Source organism: Eurytemora carolleeae, unplaced genomic scaffold (assembly GCF_000591075.1).
Source record: "Eurytemora carolleeae unplaced genomic scaffold, Eaff_2.0 scaffold905, whole genome shotgun sequence".
In the NCBI taxonomy this organism is placed as follows: domain Eukaryota; kingdom Metazoa; phylum Arthropoda; class Copepoda; order Calanoida; family Temoridae; genus Eurytemora; species Eurytemora carolleeae.
The window spans coordinates 74,683-94,506 of NW_019396791.1; the positions used below are offsets into that span (position 1 = coordinate 74,683).

At 30.4% G+C, this 19,824-nt stretch overlaps 1 protein-coding gene across 1 annotated transcript; it reads left to right on the plus strand.

Moving 5' to 3' along the window:
• The first annotated feature begins 211 nt into the window (after nucleotides 1–211).
• LOC111708733 (uncharacterized) lies at nucleotides 212–18,872 on the plus strand. The gene is made up of 9 exons (XM_023482190.1): nucleotides 212–470; nucleotides 1,075–1,141; nucleotides 2,491–2,527; nucleotides 4,576–4,701; nucleotides 11,113–11,204; nucleotides 12,378–12,472; nucleotides 13,445–13,535; nucleotides 14,396–14,466; nucleotides 15,874–18,872. Exons 1-9 carry the CDS (start codon nucleotides 212–214, stop codon nucleotides 16,224–16,226), a joined length of 1,191 nt encoding a protein of 396 aa, XP_023337958.1. The 3' UTR covers nucleotides 16,227–18,872.
• Nucleotides 18,873–19,824: the final 952 nt, after the last annotated feature.

The window sequence follows — 19,824 nt, forward strand, 5'->3', positions numbered from 1 at the left end:
GTACTGCAGTACATAATAAGGTAAATACATAAACAGTACTGCAGTACATAATAAGATAAATACATATACAGTACTGCAGTATATAATAACTAGAAATTCAAGGCGCTTCGCGCCCTTCTTTCTAGTATATAATAATGTAAAAACATGTACATTACTGCAGTAAATAATAAGGTAAATACATCTACACTACTGTAGTATATAATACGGTAAAATGCATGTACACTACTACGTACATATAAAATGTAAATGCATACATGTAGTAAATGCCCTACTCCTTAACAGTTTCCCGAACAAGTATCTATCCAGGTACAACTCAGATTCTCTTGACTATCAATGGGAACCATCACGGATACAATCCCGTGATCTAACAACGCCACTGCCACTAACTATCGATATTAATTGGAAGCTCGCAACTATCAATGTAAAACCAATGGGCATGATCCTCAAACTGTTTATCAAAACAGGGAACGGTTACTCTGTCCCAGTAAACAGTTCGGAGTTTCTATATCAACTAATGTATACAAATTAGTGTTAAAAACGTGATTACAATTCCTACATCTTTATCTATATCACATGATTAAGACAATCATTTTACGTATTACAGCATAGTTGAAATAGGTGCAATTAAGATGTACGTCATTATATAAATAACATGATTTAAGCTAATCATGCTACGTATTCATTTGAAACGCAGTTCAAATGAATAATGGGTTTTACGTAAAAGTTTACAAACGTATGATAGTTAATAATGTACAACGTACTTCAGGTTTACAGAATATAATGTTTACCCAATATTTATTAAATGTACACTACTGCAGTACATAACAAGGTAAATACATGAACACTACTGCAGTACATAATAAACTTTTATTCTATTTACTCTACATTATTTATCTATATTCATCTATCTGTATGTATTTATCTATTTATTTATATGTCTAGATATTTTGTTTAAATATTTTATTTCTATTTATAATTTATTACATTTTGATATTTTGCTCAAAATCCGTTCCAAAATTTATCAAATAAAAATTTTCAAAATTTTTATTTTTTTGTAGATTTTGAAATATCTAGATTTTTTATATCTTAACATCTGTAAACCTCCCCTGAACCTAGATTCAGCACCATACTTTGCAGACAGGTACAATTATTTACCTAGATTCAGCACCATACTTTGCAGACAGGTATAATTATTTACCTAGATTCTTTTTAATGAAACTTTTAATATTTTTGGCTTTTAAAATGTATTACGACAATCTGCAAGAAGTGTCTACAATTTAAAATTGTATTCTAAATAAGTTGTCTTTATCAAACATGCAAATTCGTTATTCTTTGTGAAAATATAAGGCAAAAACGAACCAAAAACTATCGTTATAAAAAACTCCAAAACGGTTGTTTTAACGCGATCATTTTTGCCTTATATTTTCTTTTCGAGTGTTACAAATTTACATGTTTGATAAAAGCAAACTTCTATAACAGAATAAAGTTGCAAAATGTTGGAACCTTCTCATATTGTCGTAAAACCTAAAATGTCTAAAAACATTAAAAGTTTCTGTATAACGAATCTGGCTATTGCCCATCCCTAGGTACAATTTACAAACCATAATCGATCAATAGAAATCTTTGAAAACATTAATCGTCTTTCTTAAAAAAGCTTTGATAAAATAATTAGATATGTTTTAGTAAAGCTGTCAGGAACCATAAATGTAATAGTAAAATCAAGTCTCATTCTTTGTGCACGCACAATCGGTGTAAATTTGAACATCCGAGCTGGGCCAACCTTTGCGGTCCTAGTTTGGACTGTACCGCCAATTTACAATTACTAAAGCGGCAGACCTGTGTGTGTGGGTCACACAGAACCTTGTAATATTGACGATTGAATAAAAGGCTTTAGGGGCGTATTCAGAAATTTTTGCATGGGGGCTTACATTTTTTTTCTTTCCTGGGGAGGGGATCAGTCAGCACCCGTTNCCCCTCCTCTGAATACGCATCTGGAGGGCTTTCATTAATATTATTTTCTTTGAAGTGCTAAGTAGCAAAGAAAAAGTTTTAAGTACGAAAATACCGAATTCACGGAGAAAAAAATTAATTAAGATTTCTTCAAGTTGATATTTGGTGGAAAAATGTTATAACTTTAATATGAAAAGAAAAATATTAGAATTTAGAAAAGCTTTCTCTCCTAGAATCATTTCTAAGAATTAGTTTTGTAAGACCATTACGTTAAAATATTTATTCACAGGTTGCTTTCTGACGTAAAAAATCTGTGATTAAAAGTATTAAACTTTTTATTCGGTTTCAAGATAACTTTTTTTTGGAAGTTTTTTAACAGATTTTTTTTAGATTACAGAAATTCTTTTTTGTATTGAATAAAATATTATTTTCATTTTTCCAATTCTATTCTGTTTAGGTTCCTGTCAAGTGGACAGGACAGTATCGACCATTATTAATAATCTAATAATCTAATCTATTTTCCAATTCTATTCTGTTCAGGTTCCTGTCAAGTGGAGAGGACAGTATCGACCAAAAGGTGCATTATTAATAATCTAATTGTTTTTCTTGATTATCTAATTATTTTCTTAATTATAATTATCTGGTTATTTTCTCAAATATCTAATTTTTTTCTTGATTATCTAATTTTTTCTTCATAATCTAATTGTTTTATCAATTATCAAATTATTTTTTTTCGATTATCTTATTATTTTCATGGTTATCTAATAATTTTCTTGATTATCTAACTTTTTTCTCGATTATCTAATCATTTTTTCGATTATCTAATTACTATCTGAAAAATTTGATTATCATTAATAATCTTGATAATCTTAGTATATTATTTTCTTATTATCATTGTTAAAATGATCATTATGATAAAAAGCCAATTGTTAAATAATCTGATTATAATTATTATTGATATAATTGCTTATGGAGTTTTAAAAACACTTTGGGGAAAAAATGATTTTAAAAAAATCGGATTTTTTATTCAAAAGGTTTTCTAAAAAAGAAGTGCCAATTTAATCCGGCCAAATGGACAGCTGTAATTCTAATATAAATATACATTAGAGAAAAGTTTTATTACGAAGATAATTAATAATCATTTTGAATAAGCTAATCTTAATTCTTAATAATCTTGCTTAATTTTTTCTAATGTAATCTTAATTCTAATAATCTAATCTATAATTTTTAATAATCTAATCATAATTCTCATTAATCTAATCTATAATTTTTAATAATCTAATCATAATTCTCAATAATCTAATCTATAATTTTAATAATCTAATCATATTTTTCAATAATCTAATCAATAATTTTTATTAATCTAATCATAATTCTCTATAACCTAATCTATAATTTTTAATAATCTAATCATAATTCTTAATAATCTAATCTCTAATTTCAAATAATCTAATCATAATTCTCAATAATCTATTCAATAATTTTTAATAATCTAATCATAATTCTCAATACTCTAATCAATAATTTTTATTAATCTAATCATAATTCTCAATAATCTAATCTTTAATTTTTAATAATCGTATCGTTTCAAAATGATTCATTCGTCATTATTCTTAATAATCTAATCTATAATTCTAAATAATTTAATCATGAATAATATTTACTGCTTCTGATTTTCGAATCACTTAATTATAGTTTGCGCGGTGAACGTTTTTTTGTTAAAAAAGTTTTTTCTACGTTTTTTTGGTTTTGGTGTGAATATTGTTGTTCTCAAATCTCAATATATTCTGATCGCTATAAAAACAAATAATCTTGATTTATTGTAGTTCTGTAGATTGTCAATCATTAGATATTCCTTTCTTGGGAATTGGAATACAAGGTGTCCCAAAAAAATAAATTCCTAAATATTCGCATTTTTGTTTGTAGCTCCGAAATTGACAGGGTTATTACAAAATTTTCCATATTTAACATGACAATTTTCCTTTTTCATATTTTGTCATGTATAAAGGATCAAAAGTAAATTCGTCCCATAATCTCTCTTTTTTTGGGACATCCTGTACAGTGTACAATACATAGATGGAAAGATATTTGATATTTCTAATATGACTGAATAAGATTTCTCAGCATTCATGAGGAAAAAGAAAGATTAGATTAGACAGAGTTTTTTTAATTGTTGAAATTCAAGGATTTGAGTTTAATAATGGTTTCAGTGCCACTAGAATGCACTAAATACCACTATAATGCACTAAATACCACTAGAATGCACTAAATACCACTATAATGCACTAAATACCACTAGAATGCACTAAATACCACTATAATGCACTAAATACCACTAAAATGCACTAAATAAATTAATCTAAAAACAAACGGGTTAAAGCAAAGAAACTTTGCCAAAAACTCAAATTTTCTAATCCCCAATTCTTTACAACCTGATAATGTTAACCTTTGATATTTCAAACCTAGATTATTTGATCTAACAAAATGTTTGAAATATCTAAGGTCTACAACATTGGGTTAATTTTAAACACTTGTCTTTTTTTGGTATAGTGATAACCATAAAATACGCTTCAATGTCGTCTTCCTATTCCACAGTTTTCTGGTTCTCTATGCAAACTAATTTAGATCTGTATTGGGACCTGGTTGATCTATGCTGCCGATCTAGAAGAACCCAAAACAGGAGGAGGACTCAGATCTAAATTCTACCCAGACGATATATTTTTCAAGCGCAGCAGACGAGTTCCCCATCAGGTTTGTAAAAGTGAAATAAACCTATTTAGATACATCTATAAATATAAAATAGTAAGCTCTGTCTGTTTTTTTGTCTGATCATAGCTCAGGAACCCCTTGACCGATTTTAAATTGGAAAACTCGGGAGAGCCACGGGAATGTTCCTAGTCTAATTTCTAAATTGAGTGGGTCGACATAAAGCTAAAATTAAGTGTGGGTGAACTATATGTGAATGCATCTAAAACTAATTGTTGACTGAATATCTGAATAATTTGTTTGAAGTTAAATTGATTATTTTACGATAAGAGTCGTATGTTGCCACTTTCTGAATTTGTATGGACGCTACGTTCTTCAGTATAAGCTGTTTTTAACAATTTTCCCTTATAGACGCAACAGATAGAAGTATGATTCGTAGCGATCAAAAGCGATTTTTTTTCGCCGTAAGCCTATATTAACCCACATAGTATGATACTTCAGAGACGACTGTACGGAATTTATGCAGGCTTTTTTCTCACAATTTAGTTTTCTTTCAACTTGATACATGTTTCTTTTAACTTGATACATGTTTCTTTTAACTTGATACATGTTTCTTTCAACTTGATACTTGACACTTGTTTCTTTCAACTTGATACATGTTTCTTTTAACTTAATACTTGTTTCTTTCAACTTGATACATGTTTCTTTTAACTTGATACTTGTTTCTTTCAACTTGATACATGTTTCTTTCAACTTGATACTTGTTTCTTTCAACTTGATACATGTTTATTTTAACTTGATACTTGTTTCTTTTAACTTGATACATGTTTCTTTTAACTTAATACATGTTTCTTTCAACTTGAAACATGTTTCTTTTAACTTGATACATGTTTCTTTTAACTTGATACATGTTTCTTTCAACTTGATACATGTTTCTTTTAACTTGAGACATGTTTCTTTTAACTTGATACATGTTTCTTTCAACTTGAAACATGTTTCTTTTAACTTAATACATGTTTCTTTCAACTTGATACATGTTTCTTTTAACTTGATACATGTTTCTTTTAACTTGATACTTGTTTCTTTCAACTTGATACATGTTTCTTTTAACTTGATACATGTTTCTTTTAACTTGATACTTGTTTCTTTCAACTTGATACTTGTTTCTTTCAACTTTATACATGTTTCTTTTAACTTGATACTTGTTTCTTTCAACTTGATACATGTTTCTTTCAACTTGATACATGTTTCTTTTAACTTGATACATGTTTCTTTTAACTTGATATACATGTTTCTTTTAACTTGATACATGTTTCTTTTAACTTGATACATGTTTCTTTTAACTTGATACATGTTTCTTTTAACTTGATACATGTTTCTTATAACTTGAGACATGTTTCTTTCTTTGTCACATCATAAAGTAAATCAATTTAAGGCTATATTTTAAGGCTATATTTTAAGGCTATATTTTAAGGATATATTTTAAGGATATATTTTAAGGCTATATTTTAAGGCAATAGACCAAATTCAACTTGAGATCGCTGTAAATCATGACTTCAGGTCGTCAATATTATCTTATCCTTTTTGTATAAACCCTTTATAGATCTATTCTCACTATATCTTTTCATACCACAATTTAGGTAAACAAATTTTTTCTTGGCAAAAAGAAAAACTTTTGATTTCAAGACTTTAATAAATAGGAAAAGCCAAAAGATCTTGCTGAAAAAACCTCTTAACCAAAAATACATTATTCTCCTCCCCCAGAGAATTTCTGCATTAAAATTCTACTTAGCTCTCTCTATACTGAAAGCCCTATGTCTGAAAGAGAGAATACAGAATTATAGAGTTGGCAATAACATCATGTGATGATCGTCATCTGGCAAAATTGCCACTTGGCAAGATTTTTACAATTTGTTGCTTGGCAACTCTTCCAACAGAGATAACCAGAAAACTGTAGAATAAGGAGACGACATTAAATCAATACTTTTGTGCATTTGCTGTTTTTACAAAGCATCTAGCTTTACTTTAGTAAGTTATTAAATCAATAATTAAGTGAAATGGGTCTGTTTACACTGAACAATCAATATGCCTCATGTTTATTGGACTATTCAAAGTCATAACTTGAATCTAAAAGTCGACTTTCTATTCCATACTTTTCTGGTTATCACTGTAGTAAAGAACTTGACATTATCAAATTGCAGAAGATTTACAGGTTAAAATTGCATCAAATTTATTAAATACAACTGTTACCCCTAGCTTTATCCTCTTTTGTCCATATAGCACTGCAGATACATGATAATATATAACAAAATATATTGCGGGGGGGGGGAGAGTTATAATCTTTTGGAAGATTGAGACAGCTAAAACTAAGCAACTAAACGTTTAATCCTTTAAAAACAGCTGAATCCTATTCTCATTAACTCCCATTGGTCAAATGCAAACTGTTGTGGCTGCTGATTGGTCAATGTTTACACCCGGCAAAGCAATTAAGGACCATCCAACCCTGAGATTTCTGAAGGGAATAACCCTGAGGATACAGATTAGAGATTTCTGAAGGGAATAACCCTGAGGAAATAGATTAGAGATTTCTGAAGGGATTAAGTCTGAGGATACAGATTAGAGGTTTCTGAAGGGATTAACCCTGAGGATATAGATTAGAGATTTCTGAAGGGATTAACCCTGAGGATATAAATTAGAGATTTCTGAAGGGATTAACCCTGAGAATACAGATTAGAAATTTCTGAAGGGATTAACCCTGAGGATATAAATTAGAGATTTATGAAGGGATTAACCCTGAGGATATAAATTAGAGATTTCTGAAGGGATTAACCCTGAGGATACAGATTAGAAATTTCTGAAGGGATTAACCATGAAGATACAGATTAGAGATTTCTGAAGGGATTAACCCTGAGGATACAGATTAGAGATTCCTGAAGGGATTAACCCTGAGGATACAGATTAGAGATTTCTGAAGGGATTAACCCTGAGAATACAGATTAGAGATTTCTGAAGGGATTAACCCTGAGATTACAGATTAGAGATTTCTGAAGGGATTAACCCTGAGATTACAGATTAGAGATTTCTGAAGGAATTAACCATGAAGATACAGATTAGAGATTTCTACAGGATTTTAACCCTGAGATTACAGATTAGAGATTTCTGAAGGGATTAACCCTGAGGATACAGATTAGAGATTTCTGAAGGGATTAACCCTGAGGATACAGATTAGAGATTTCTGAAGGGATTAATCCTGAGGATACAGATTAAAGATTTCTGAAGGGATTAACCCTGAAGATACAGATCTGAGATATCTAATTAAAGAGTTTAAACCTCTGATTTATCTTCCTTCACTAAATGTAAGATGTATGTAAATGTAAGATGTATGTAAAGCCAATCTAAGATGTTTTATAAAAAACGTTTCTATTATTTATATTCATGTTGGTCTATTCTATCTTATATTAGTCTAAAAACTCTATTATGTGTTTTTATACAATATACAGAATACTAATTTTCATCAGAACTTGACGCCATTCATTATATAAAGGGTGTCCCAATATAATGTATTCTACCTACAGCCGGCCCAAAATGTTGTCAAAGNCGGTAACATGGGCAGCTGGCTAGCTATATTCCTCAAATAACCTTTCCTACGATTTTTGAAATCCCACGGGCAACACTGAGAACATCAGCAACCCAGGGTGTCCCAAAGTAAAAAAGCAATAAAAATTAGACTAGAAAGTGAAACACTACTGAATTCTTTAAGCTTCTGGAATTTTTTTATTCAGATATTCATCATTGAATGAAAAACTACTCGATAAGTATAAGGTGTGGAACACAAAACTACTAGATAAGTATAAGGTGTGGAACACAAAACTACTCGATAAGTATAAGGTGTGGAACACAAAACTACTTGATAAGAATAAGATGTGGAATACAAAGCTACTCGATAAGTATAAGATGTGGAATACAAAACTACTTGATAAGTATAAGATGTGGAATACAAAACTACTCGATAAGTACAAGATGTGGAATACACACTACTCGATAAATATAAGATATGGAATACAAAACTACTCGATAAATATAAGATATGGAATACAAACCTACTCGATAAAAAGAAGATATAGAACACAAAACTACTTGATAAGTATAAGATGTGGAAAACAAAACTACTTAATAAGTATATGATGTGGAATACAAAACTACTCAATAAGTATAAGATGTGGACTACAAAACTACTCGATAATTATAAGATATAGAACACAAAATTACTTGATAAGTATAAGATATGGATTACAAAACTACTCGATAAGTATACGATGTGGAATATAAAACTACTCAATAAGTATAAGATGTGGAAAACAAAACTTATTGATAAGAATAAGATATGGAATACCAAAACTACTAGATAAGTATAAGATGTAGTATTCAAAACTACTCGATAAGTATAAGATAAGGAACGCAAAATTACTCGATAAGAATAAGATGTGGAATACAAAGCTACTCGATAAGTATAAGATGTGGAATACAAAACTACTTGACAAATATAAGATATGGAATACAAAACTACTCGATAAGTATAAGATGTGGAACACAAAACTACTCGATAAATATAAAATATGGAATACAAAACTACTTGATAAGAATAAGATGTGGAATACAAAAACTACTGGAAAAGTATAAGATGTGGAATACAAAACTACTCGATAAGAATAAGATGTGGAATACAAAAACTACTGGAAAAGTATAAGATGTGGAATACAAAACTACTCGATAAGTATAAGATGTGTGGAACACAAAACTACTTGATAAGAATAAGATGTGGAATACAAAACTACTCGATAAGTATAAGATATGGAACATAAAACTACTCGATGAATATAAGATGTGGAATACAAAAAATAAAATCCTGGTTTTAAAAGGCATAGAATTATCATATTGATAAATTCTAACCTGCAGGGGTAAAATTCTTTTTTCTATTCTCTCTGAACGAAAAAAGTGTGAAATTAGTTCAGTTTCAATTTCACAGGGACTTCACAAAAATGCTAACTTAAGTAATTCAAAAATCGTCCATATATACTTGAATCGTCCATATATACTCGAATCGTCCATATATACTCGAATCGTCCATATATACTCGAATCGTCCATATATACTATCGACCAAATATAATCGAATCGTCCATATATACTTGAATCGTCCATATATACTCGAATCGTCCATATATACTCGAATCGTCCATATATTATATAATCGAATCGTCCATATATACTTGAATCGTCCATATATACTCGAATCGTCCATATATACTTGAATCGTCCATATATACATATATACTTGAATCGTCCATATATACTTGAATCGTCCATATATACTCGAATCGTCCATATATACTTGAATCGTCCATATATACTTGAATCGTCCATATACATATATACTCGAATTGTCCATATATACTCGAATCGACCAAATATACTCGAATCGTCCATATATACTCGAATTGTCCATATATACTCGAATCGTCCATATATACTCGAATCGTCCATATATACTTGAATCGTCCATATATACTCGAATCGTCCATATATACTCGAATCGACCAAATATAATCGAATCGTCCATATATACTCGAATCGTCCATATATACTCGAATCGTCCATATATACTCGAATCGTCCATATATACTTGAATCGTCCATATATACTTGAATCGTCCATATATACTCGAATTGTCCATATATACTCGAATCGTCCATATATACTTGAATCGTCCATATATACTTGAATCGTCCATATATACTTGAATCGTCCATATACTCGATCGTCAAAAATCGGCCTCCCGCATCTAAAGGGATCATTATTATCACTATCCTGCAGGGTTACCCTCTATGGATGAAACTTCAGAGACGACTGTATGCAGTTTTTCCTTTATCCATAGTTCACTACATTTAAAACATGCTTTTTATTTTTACCAAGACTGTTTCGTTCCCAAATTACCGACAGATAAAACAAAGTTACCCAGGGGGGTATGTGTTTTTATCAATACAATGAATTCGACTTTCGATTACATACCTTTTATTTCTATACAAGCTTTTAAACAGCATGGAAACAAATACACAGTCAATTAACAGTTTCTCTATACGTTCATTGTTCACTTGTAAACTTGTAATTTAAACAGACTTGATTAGAAATCAAAACTTAATAGAAAAGTCGTCTTCATTGAATCATTGAATTGATATTAACGCCGACCACTGCAAATCTAAAACTGGGACGGTTTGACCAGCTGTGTAGCTTGTCTATCTGGCACACACAATCATATTCATACATATTTTGGTTTAAGATAACCGTAAAGCTTAATTAAAGCCGTCTTGTATTATTTAATATGCATTGTTCTTCTTTCAAAGAAATTGAACATGATTTTTAAAAAGCTTTTTCATTTTTAAATTTTGTACTTTTTTAGTATCTTGGCTTTGTGGAGGACATGATGTTGATCCTCTTCTTGGTCTGTATACTCATCACCCTCGTCACAGTTCACAGGGCCAGTTGCTACAGGTAAACATCTTGGTCTGTATACTCATCACCCTCGTCACAGTTCACAGAGCCAGCTGCTACAGGTAAACCAAATTTCCATTCGATAATTCGATACAATTCATGCATCGAAAAAATCCGCGAAACTTAATATTAACCCGCGGTTTTCTGAAGAAACACTGTAAGAAAGTTTTGAACACACGAGGACCATTTTTAAACTGTAAGAAAGATTTAGTTGTGATCCTAAAATCAATTATTTTAACTAAAACTGCAACGATTGCTGAATCAATATGTGGTTAAAGTTGAAAATTAAAAATAGGTTATAGATGAAAAAAGTTATCAAATTTCTATAAGTGAAAAAATAAATATTTTTTTTTAATTACAATATAGTGAATTACAGATTTATATAGAAATCTGATAAAAAGATTCTCAAATATCCTCTCGAGTGAAACAAAACCTTTGATAATAATATTTCAGCAACTTTGATATCATTTCTTATAGAATTATTGAGTTATTTTTGAATACAGAGCAGCCCCATAAAATTGTGGTATTTAAAGCCGAAATTGAAGCAAGTATGTGTTAATAAGCAAATAAACACCAGTAACTTGGAAAGCAACTTAATAAGTAAAATGGGTCTGTGTGTAAGCGGTGTACACTGTACAGTGTACAACTGAGCTGCACATTGAGCACCTGAAATCTGTGGAATAAGAAGACGACATATTCATTGGAATATTTAAATTCATAACTACCTGAGCCTCATAGTCGTCTTCTTCTTCAACAATGTTATGGGTCAAAATGTGCAAAAAATAGTTTGCAAACAGATAAAATGGAAAACTACTTATATTAGATTATACAGTTGTGTGCAATATGCTTGCATAGTGCCCTTTGATAAGCTTGACAAGTCATGTGTGACTGCCCATAGAATGTTATATTTTAAGAAAAGGATTAAATTTAACATTTAAAAATTAATGAAGAAAATACGAATTATTCAGACTTCTGTCATGATGTCTTAATTCTAGGCAATTCTTATTATAAGATAGGATATAAAACGTTTATAAAAAGCAAAAAAAAACACTTGACAATCGATATTTAGGGCGGTTTAAACTGCACCCTGCGACCGACGGGTTTCCCGACGCTCTAGCACCCTCGTACGTGAAGCGATCCGAAAGGAAATCATTTATAATATTTTAATTTTAGGCAATTTCAAGATGCGCGTAGGAACACACCTCTCCGTCATATTCTACCAATAGCAGAGGATCAACCACCACCTTACTCAGAGCGAATAGATTCAGGTAGTTGCAGTCAACTAAATACTCAGAGAGAATAGATTCAGGTAGTTAGTTGCAATCAACTCATTACTCACCTCATACTCTAGAATAGATTCAGGTAGTTGAAATCAACTCATTACTCAGAGAGAATAGATTCAGGTAGTTGCAATCAACTCATTACTCACCTCATACTCTAGAATAGTTTCAGGTAGTTGCAATCAACTCATTACTAACCTCATACTCTAGAATAGATTCAGGTACTTGCAATCAACTCATTACTCACCTCATACTCTAGAATAGATTCAGAGCTGAAAACTTTAGAATGGGATATCCTTAATCCCGATCGGATAATTAATCTGGAGATTAATAACAAGAGGAGAACAAGCAAGATATCAACATTTCCTCTGTTCTTTCTTCGTTTTTTTTCCGCAAAATTTTCCTGGCTTCTGATTGGCTATTCATTGGAGATCTGATTGGTACTTCATGGGATATTGATTGAACATTAAACTAATGTAAAAAATTAATAAAAGATCGATATCAAGCATTGATCTCGATAACTATAGTTAGATCAAATAGTGAAAGTTTTAAATCTCAAAAGTTTTCACCATCAGGTGTCTGAGCTATCAGAAGTAGAAGCTGAAAGTAATCAGAACTTTTTCGCTCATTCGGTCTCTATTCCCTTCGGCCGTTAAACCTTAGAGGCTGTACACCTCTTCATTTATTGTCCTTAATAGTGTTTATTTAAGACAAATTTCCCGAATCTAAGTTATTAGTACGCCTGTCAATTTAAACGTCGAAGCCTCTGTGGATATCAAGTCCAGTCCACTAAGGTTAACATTCGAAAGTTTTATTCTCAGCTATTCCCTGAATGAGAATGATTAAACTCTTGTTTAAAATAACAAGAGATTATCCACAGTTTTTAAATATTTATAGTTATTTTGGGGATAACAATGTTCCAAATTTGAATTTGAATTTGAATTTTTTATTATTCTCCAGCTGACGGTCTAGTGGAGGTGGTTGAGGATGAGAATACAGGGAAACGACAATCTGAAACCCCTCCTCCTACTTACGAGGAAGCACTCTACAGGTCAGATATAATTTATTGTGATATGAACAGTTGTAAAGCTTATGCCTTAACTATTGAGCTCAGACCGTCCATTAAATGTTGCAGGCAGGACTTGGGTTTTGAACCAAAATGCATATTTTTTTTCTCATGCAGGGGCGGATACAGGATTTGAGTGAGGGGGGGGGGCAAGATTTTTTAGGAACAAAAAAATTTCATAATTAGGAACAAAAATTCGCGTCGCATGCGAAATTTTTTTTTTACTTAAAAGACTCAAAAAAAGTCAAAATTAATGACTAAAGACCAAAAAATAGATTTTTAACTTTTCACACATTATAGTTTATTAAGACAGATATTTTTCCTGTTTTGCACTAGGGTTTCTTTCCCTTGCATGCTATTGAGAAGCTATTCTGAAAATAGGAACAAAAAATTCCAAATTCAGTCTGTCAGGGGGGGGCGAATGTCCCTCCGCCCCCCCCCCTGTATCCGCCCATGTTCTCATGTCAATCATTAGAATTTGTTTGTAAATTAAAAATAGAAAGCCATCAAATTAAAAGAATCATGAATAATATTTTGCTGGGCCTTGGGATTCGTGCCAAAATACGCATTTTTTCACGTGCTAACCTTTAGAGTTGTTTGAGAGTTTGTTTGTGCTTTTAAGTAAAATGCCATCGAATTGAAATATTTTATACAATCAATTTAAGGAACTCTGTCCTATTGTACTGTACTGTACTTATTGTATTGTACTGTACTGTACTTATTGTATTGTACTGTACTATACTTATTGTATTGTACTGTACTGTACTTATTGTACTGTATTGTACTGTACTGTACTTATTGTACTGTACTGTACTGTACTTATTGTACGTTTCATAATATTTAAGGAACTCTGTTCTATTGCCTCGTGAAACCAGTTCTGTTGAAATCATACCAGAAGGACCAATTACAATAATAGGTAACATTGAAATTATATATATTGTGTCCAGTTACTTTAATAGATAACATTTAAACAATATATATTGTATCCAGTTACAATAATAGGTAACATTGAAACAATATATTGTATCCAGTTACAATAAAAGGTAACATTTAAACTATATATTGTATCCAGTTACAATAATATATAATAGTTAACATCAAACTCTAGTTTCTCAAAGGTTTGCAAATAATAAGTTTAGAATTTGTGGTGAGTGTTCCTTTCTAAAAGAAATTCTATATTTTGTTAAGTCATTCAGACTTTAAGTTTGGGTTGCACAAATTACAATACATTTGATTTGAACTTGTGTCAAATTTGATCTTATTTTAATAATCATTAACAGTTTTAATACCTTCAGTAAGCTAATAATTCAACATAAAATTATCATAATTAAGTCTTCATTCATCTTAATTTGAGAAGATCATAAAATATAGTTCTTATTAAGTTATTTGTTCTGGCAAACTCAATTACTTTAATTAACTTCCAAAACATAAAATTTAAAAAGGAAACTTACATGATTTTATGATAAGCGGATTTTTGGTTAAATTGATTTAGAAAAGGTATTATTGAAATTTTTATATTAAAAACGCATAATATTTTTATTTTGGATTTAAACTATTACAATATTTAATATCCGAGACGAGTAATGTTGAAACTATATAATCAACGACTTTTACCAATTCTTTTTTACTTACCCCTTCTCTTAATATTAAAGAAAATGGAAATTTTATCAAAAAATATTTTTTAAAACCGATTATTTCATTATTTCATTATATGGAGTTCAGCGTTTTTGCTAAATGCATTAGTTTAGAGCTGAAAATTACTTTTTATTGAACAAATCTTGAATTCTTAATTTTCTATTATATATTTTCTTGATTAATTTCGTATTAAAGGTACTGCCGTAGTTATTTCAAGTGAGCCTACATTTAAAGAAAGGGCATGTATACCTGTTTCAATTTATTTCGCCGGTGTTTCTGAAACAAGAAACTTTTGTAGAGAAATCACAAATGGAAATAATCAATTTTCAAAATTATAAACATGGATATCAATATCTGATTCATACTTGATCAGACAAGGTTTAAATTAGGCTTACAGTCCCTTTAATTATATATTTTAAGGATACCGTAGTTATAATAGAACGATCTATAATATCACTTCAAACTAAGCTTACAGTCCCTTTAATTATATATTTTATCCTAGATAATTCTCTTCAAATTAAGCTTACAGTCCCTTTAATTATATATTTTAAGGATACCGTAGTTATGATCGAACGATCTATAATATCACTTCAAACTAAGCTTACAGTCCCTTTAATTATATATTTTATCCTAGATAATTCTCTTCAAATTAAGCTTACAGTCCCTTTAATTATATATTTTATCCTAGATAATTCTCTCCCCTCCTACAATGAAACACGAATACGGGTCTTTGAAAATTCTATTTCGATTATTCAAGAAGAGTCAAATGTACTTGATACCTGCTCCACCCAACCAAGCGACCAAAGTCCGCCAACGCTTACGGAGTGTACAGTCGACAGTACAGAAGAGAAGGAAGAAACCAGTTTGCTCCCACACGAGGGTTCAGGCAGTACATCGGAAAGTAGTCTTTCCGGTCCGGTGTGTACAGTTGTACATGAAGAACAGACTCAACAGAATGAAGACGACAGGGCTTCGGTTTCAATAATCATCGAGAATAAACATGAAATAATTTCTTCCTCGGCGGTTCAAGTTATTGTTTAATTTAATTTAATTTTTTTCCTTATTACAATTAAACCTTTTTCGAATACAGTGATACCAATAAAACTTAGATAAAGGAATACGGATGTTTTGAACAAACTTTTGATTTAAACTATGAACATAAAGCACAACCATTGTGCAGTGTAAACAGACCCCTTTCACTAACTAAGCTGAATTTCTTTGTGTAAACATATTGCTTAAATGTCGTCTTTCTATTTCACAGTTTTATGAGTCTCACTGTACAAACAAGACACAATAATTCATCTCTGTAAGTAAAAATATATCCCTTTTCCTTTATTTTTAAAACCACTAGTTCTGGTAATGACCTCCTAATCTTTACAGAGTAATTATTTTGAAAAAGGATTTTTTTGGTATTTTTAGGAATAAATTTTTTTAATTAAATACTTCTCTTTGAAGCACTAACACAGATTTTTACAAAGGTCAGAAAAAATATAAACACATTTTTCAACTTATCCATAAAACATAATATTTTTTGCATTATCATGCATCTCGAAGTTGTACACAACTTATACAAATATTCCCTAAGCTATTTCTCGTAATGGCCATGAAAATGTTTAAGTCTGCAACATGAAAATGTTTAAGTCTGCAACATGAAAATGTTTAAGTCTGCAACATGAAAATGTTTAATCTGCAACATGAAAAGCAAGTTTTAAAGTTTATCTTGGATGTGTAAAAACAAACAAAAACCTGCTTCAAATTTAAAGCATTTAAGTTAAAACTGAAGCCATACTTGTTATTTATCTTTTTTATTAAAAAAACATTTAACTTCAAACCAACAAATCTTTTGTCTCATTTCATAATTGTTGAAGTTTCACAAGTTTGAACTTTTAGACGGTTTTTCTCAAAACTAAGAACTTTCATCAATGATTAACAAAAATTTAATATAATTCAATTTACCTTTTTTATCCTAATATTTCAAAGGAAACGTTTTTTGTGTTAAAAGATGCAAGATTTTAACACAATTAAATTTTTTTAATTATAATTCTCAGAAGTTTGATAAAATGTTTATGCATTTTTAAGAAGTATTTGTGACGAACTTTTAATATCAAATCTATTTAACAACTGTTTACATGAATCATATTGTTTTCTCTGGATTAAATCATAAATCATTTCATTAAAAGTTTTGGATTTGCAAAATTATTTAGCTTGCTAATAGTGTTTTAGGCATATTTTTGTCGATATCAAATTCATCCTTTATATGATACGGGGTTTCTAGCTGAGCTTTAAGTGACTAATTAGACGTAACTGAATCCGATTCACAAGAGTACCTTTTCCTCCTTTATCAATGAAGAGAATATGGTTCATTTTCTCTACTGCATGATTCACTTTAAACTAAATTAATCTAGTTGAGCTTAAAGTGACTAATTAGACGTAACTGAATCCGATTCACAAGAGTATCTTTTCCTCCTTTATCAATGTAGAGAATATGGTTTATTTTCTCTACTGCATGATTCACTTTAAACTAAATTAAAATCAAAAATAGAGAAGTTGTGAGGCCCCAAAGTTGTACCAGTGATGGCGCATACAAATAACGTTTTCCTTCTGTCTTTTTTTGCAGGGATTAACCCGAAAATTACTCTTGCAACCACAATTAAAAACGATAATTTTTCAGTTTAAAAAGATATAATATCTCATTTATCGACCAGGAGATAAAGGTTTGAAAAGGTACATACAGTGGTAAACGATTATATCTATACAATGAAGACGACTTTTTATTTCAAGTTTTGATTGTTAATAAGCTTTTTTCAAATTACAAGTTTACAAGTAATCAACGAGACGCTTTTTCAATCGACAGCTTCTCTTGACTTCTATATTTATGTGTATCCTTGCTGTTTAACAGCGTGATATAAATCAAAATTGAAATTAAAAGTCGTCTTCATTGTATTGATAAAATCGCCTACCACAGTGTGTAAATCGAACATGTCATTTTACAAGAGAAGGGTCACTTAAAAATAAGTCTACAGTCCCTTTAAAGTTAATATTTTGCAGGCAAAACGTTCAAGCAGAATTATTTTCCACCTTGGCCATTGTAGGAACATGATTGGTTCTCTTCTGAACTAAAACTTGTCTTATAACATATATATATTCTGCTAAAAAAAAAGTTTTCCTTATATTTGTAGATTTAACAATATATCATGTTTAAAAATCTATTTTGAGAACATAAATCCATCTTAAGTTATCATATATTAAACTATTTTTTAAACAGGTTTCCTGAATGTTATTTTTGGAAAGTTGATAATAATTATTATTATCATCAATATTATTATACATCTCATACATTTGTTGTAAAGCTGTAATGTTGAAAATTGTATCTGTTGCTTTTAATTCTAGTGTGACTGAGAGACTGAGGAGTTACTGAGTTGCCAGTTTTCTCCTCAGATTATTAAATATTTGACTACCACAGATAACATAGAAAGCACAGAAGATGTCGTAAATATGTTAACTCTATGTTTTTTTTTGGAACAAGCTACAGAATTTAAACGAGAACGTTTCTAGGGTTATCTGTGTAATCTGTGATTACTAAAAACTCTTAAATTTTCTCGATCACATTTTCTTTGTTTGTTTTTGGACCAAGATGAGAAATATTGTCAAAACAGAAATGCATAAAATAAATATATTTTCTATCAATTTTCTTTAAAAAGTGAGAGATTACCAAAAAAACGGATTAAACAAAATATTTGATTTTTAAAGGTTTTGCTTTAGAAGGGAAGCTTGACGGAGTGGGTTTGAGCTCGTCACTAACATATTCTTTTTTGCAAGCATAATTTTTTCTTGATTCAGGGTTACCCACAAAGGACGAGACTTCGAAGACGACTGTACGGAATTTGTACTGACTGTTTCCTTATATTCACGGTTCCCCGCAACTGTAAAATTGTGGTTTCTTTGCCAAATAATAGAATCACCAAGGGATGTAATCCGTCGTCTTTGCAATAAGGACAAAGATCAGGGACAGAAGGGAATCGGTGTTAGGTATAGATCATGTAGTGACATACAGTACATTGGATAAATGAGAGTTGCGGCATCTGTGTACACAGATCTGGGGTATGTAAACAGTAGACAGTTTACTCTACCCTTTCTCCGAGAATCACTCATTTAATGACTTTATTCGAGCCATACAACTTAATTCAACCTTGTGATGATAATATCTTTGAAGTTACAAGTTGTCTTTATAAATCCTTTGAGGATAACCCTTTAATAACTTCAGATTATTCCGCGGTAAAATTGTAAATTCTAGAACTAGAAGCTTGCTAACTAATGAATTATATGTATTCATTTATATCGAATACTATTCCGGTGACATGACATAACATATAACTTGGTTTTACGGACTCTAAACATTCATGATTCAAGTACAATTCACACTTGTTTACTCTCACTCCTATCACCTTTCAGAGCTATACGAGTCCTTACTTTCGAACCTATTTCAATCATTCAAATAAAGATTTTATTTTTTGAATTAAAAACAAATTTCTCAATTGATCAATTGTATTTGACTTTAAACCAAAATGTGGACGGTTTTATACCAAATTTTTTTCAAATTACGCCTTTTAAACGAAGTTGAAAACAAACTTGTAAACTT

Bases quoted from the DNA above. Each gene is read 5' to 3' on its own strand.
- LOC111708733 (XM_023482190.1), top strand. From the start codon at position 212: ATGCATGTACACTACTACGTACATATAAAATGTAAATGCATACATGTA. The intron at 471-1,074 runs GTTACTCTGTCC...TGAAATATCTAG, and splicing joins GTTTATCAAAACAGGGAACG to ATTTTTTATATCTTAACATC. The intron at 14,467-15,873 runs GTAACATTGAAA...ATTTTATCCTAG, and splicing joins AGGACCAATTACAATAATAG to ATAATTCTCTCCCCTCCTAC.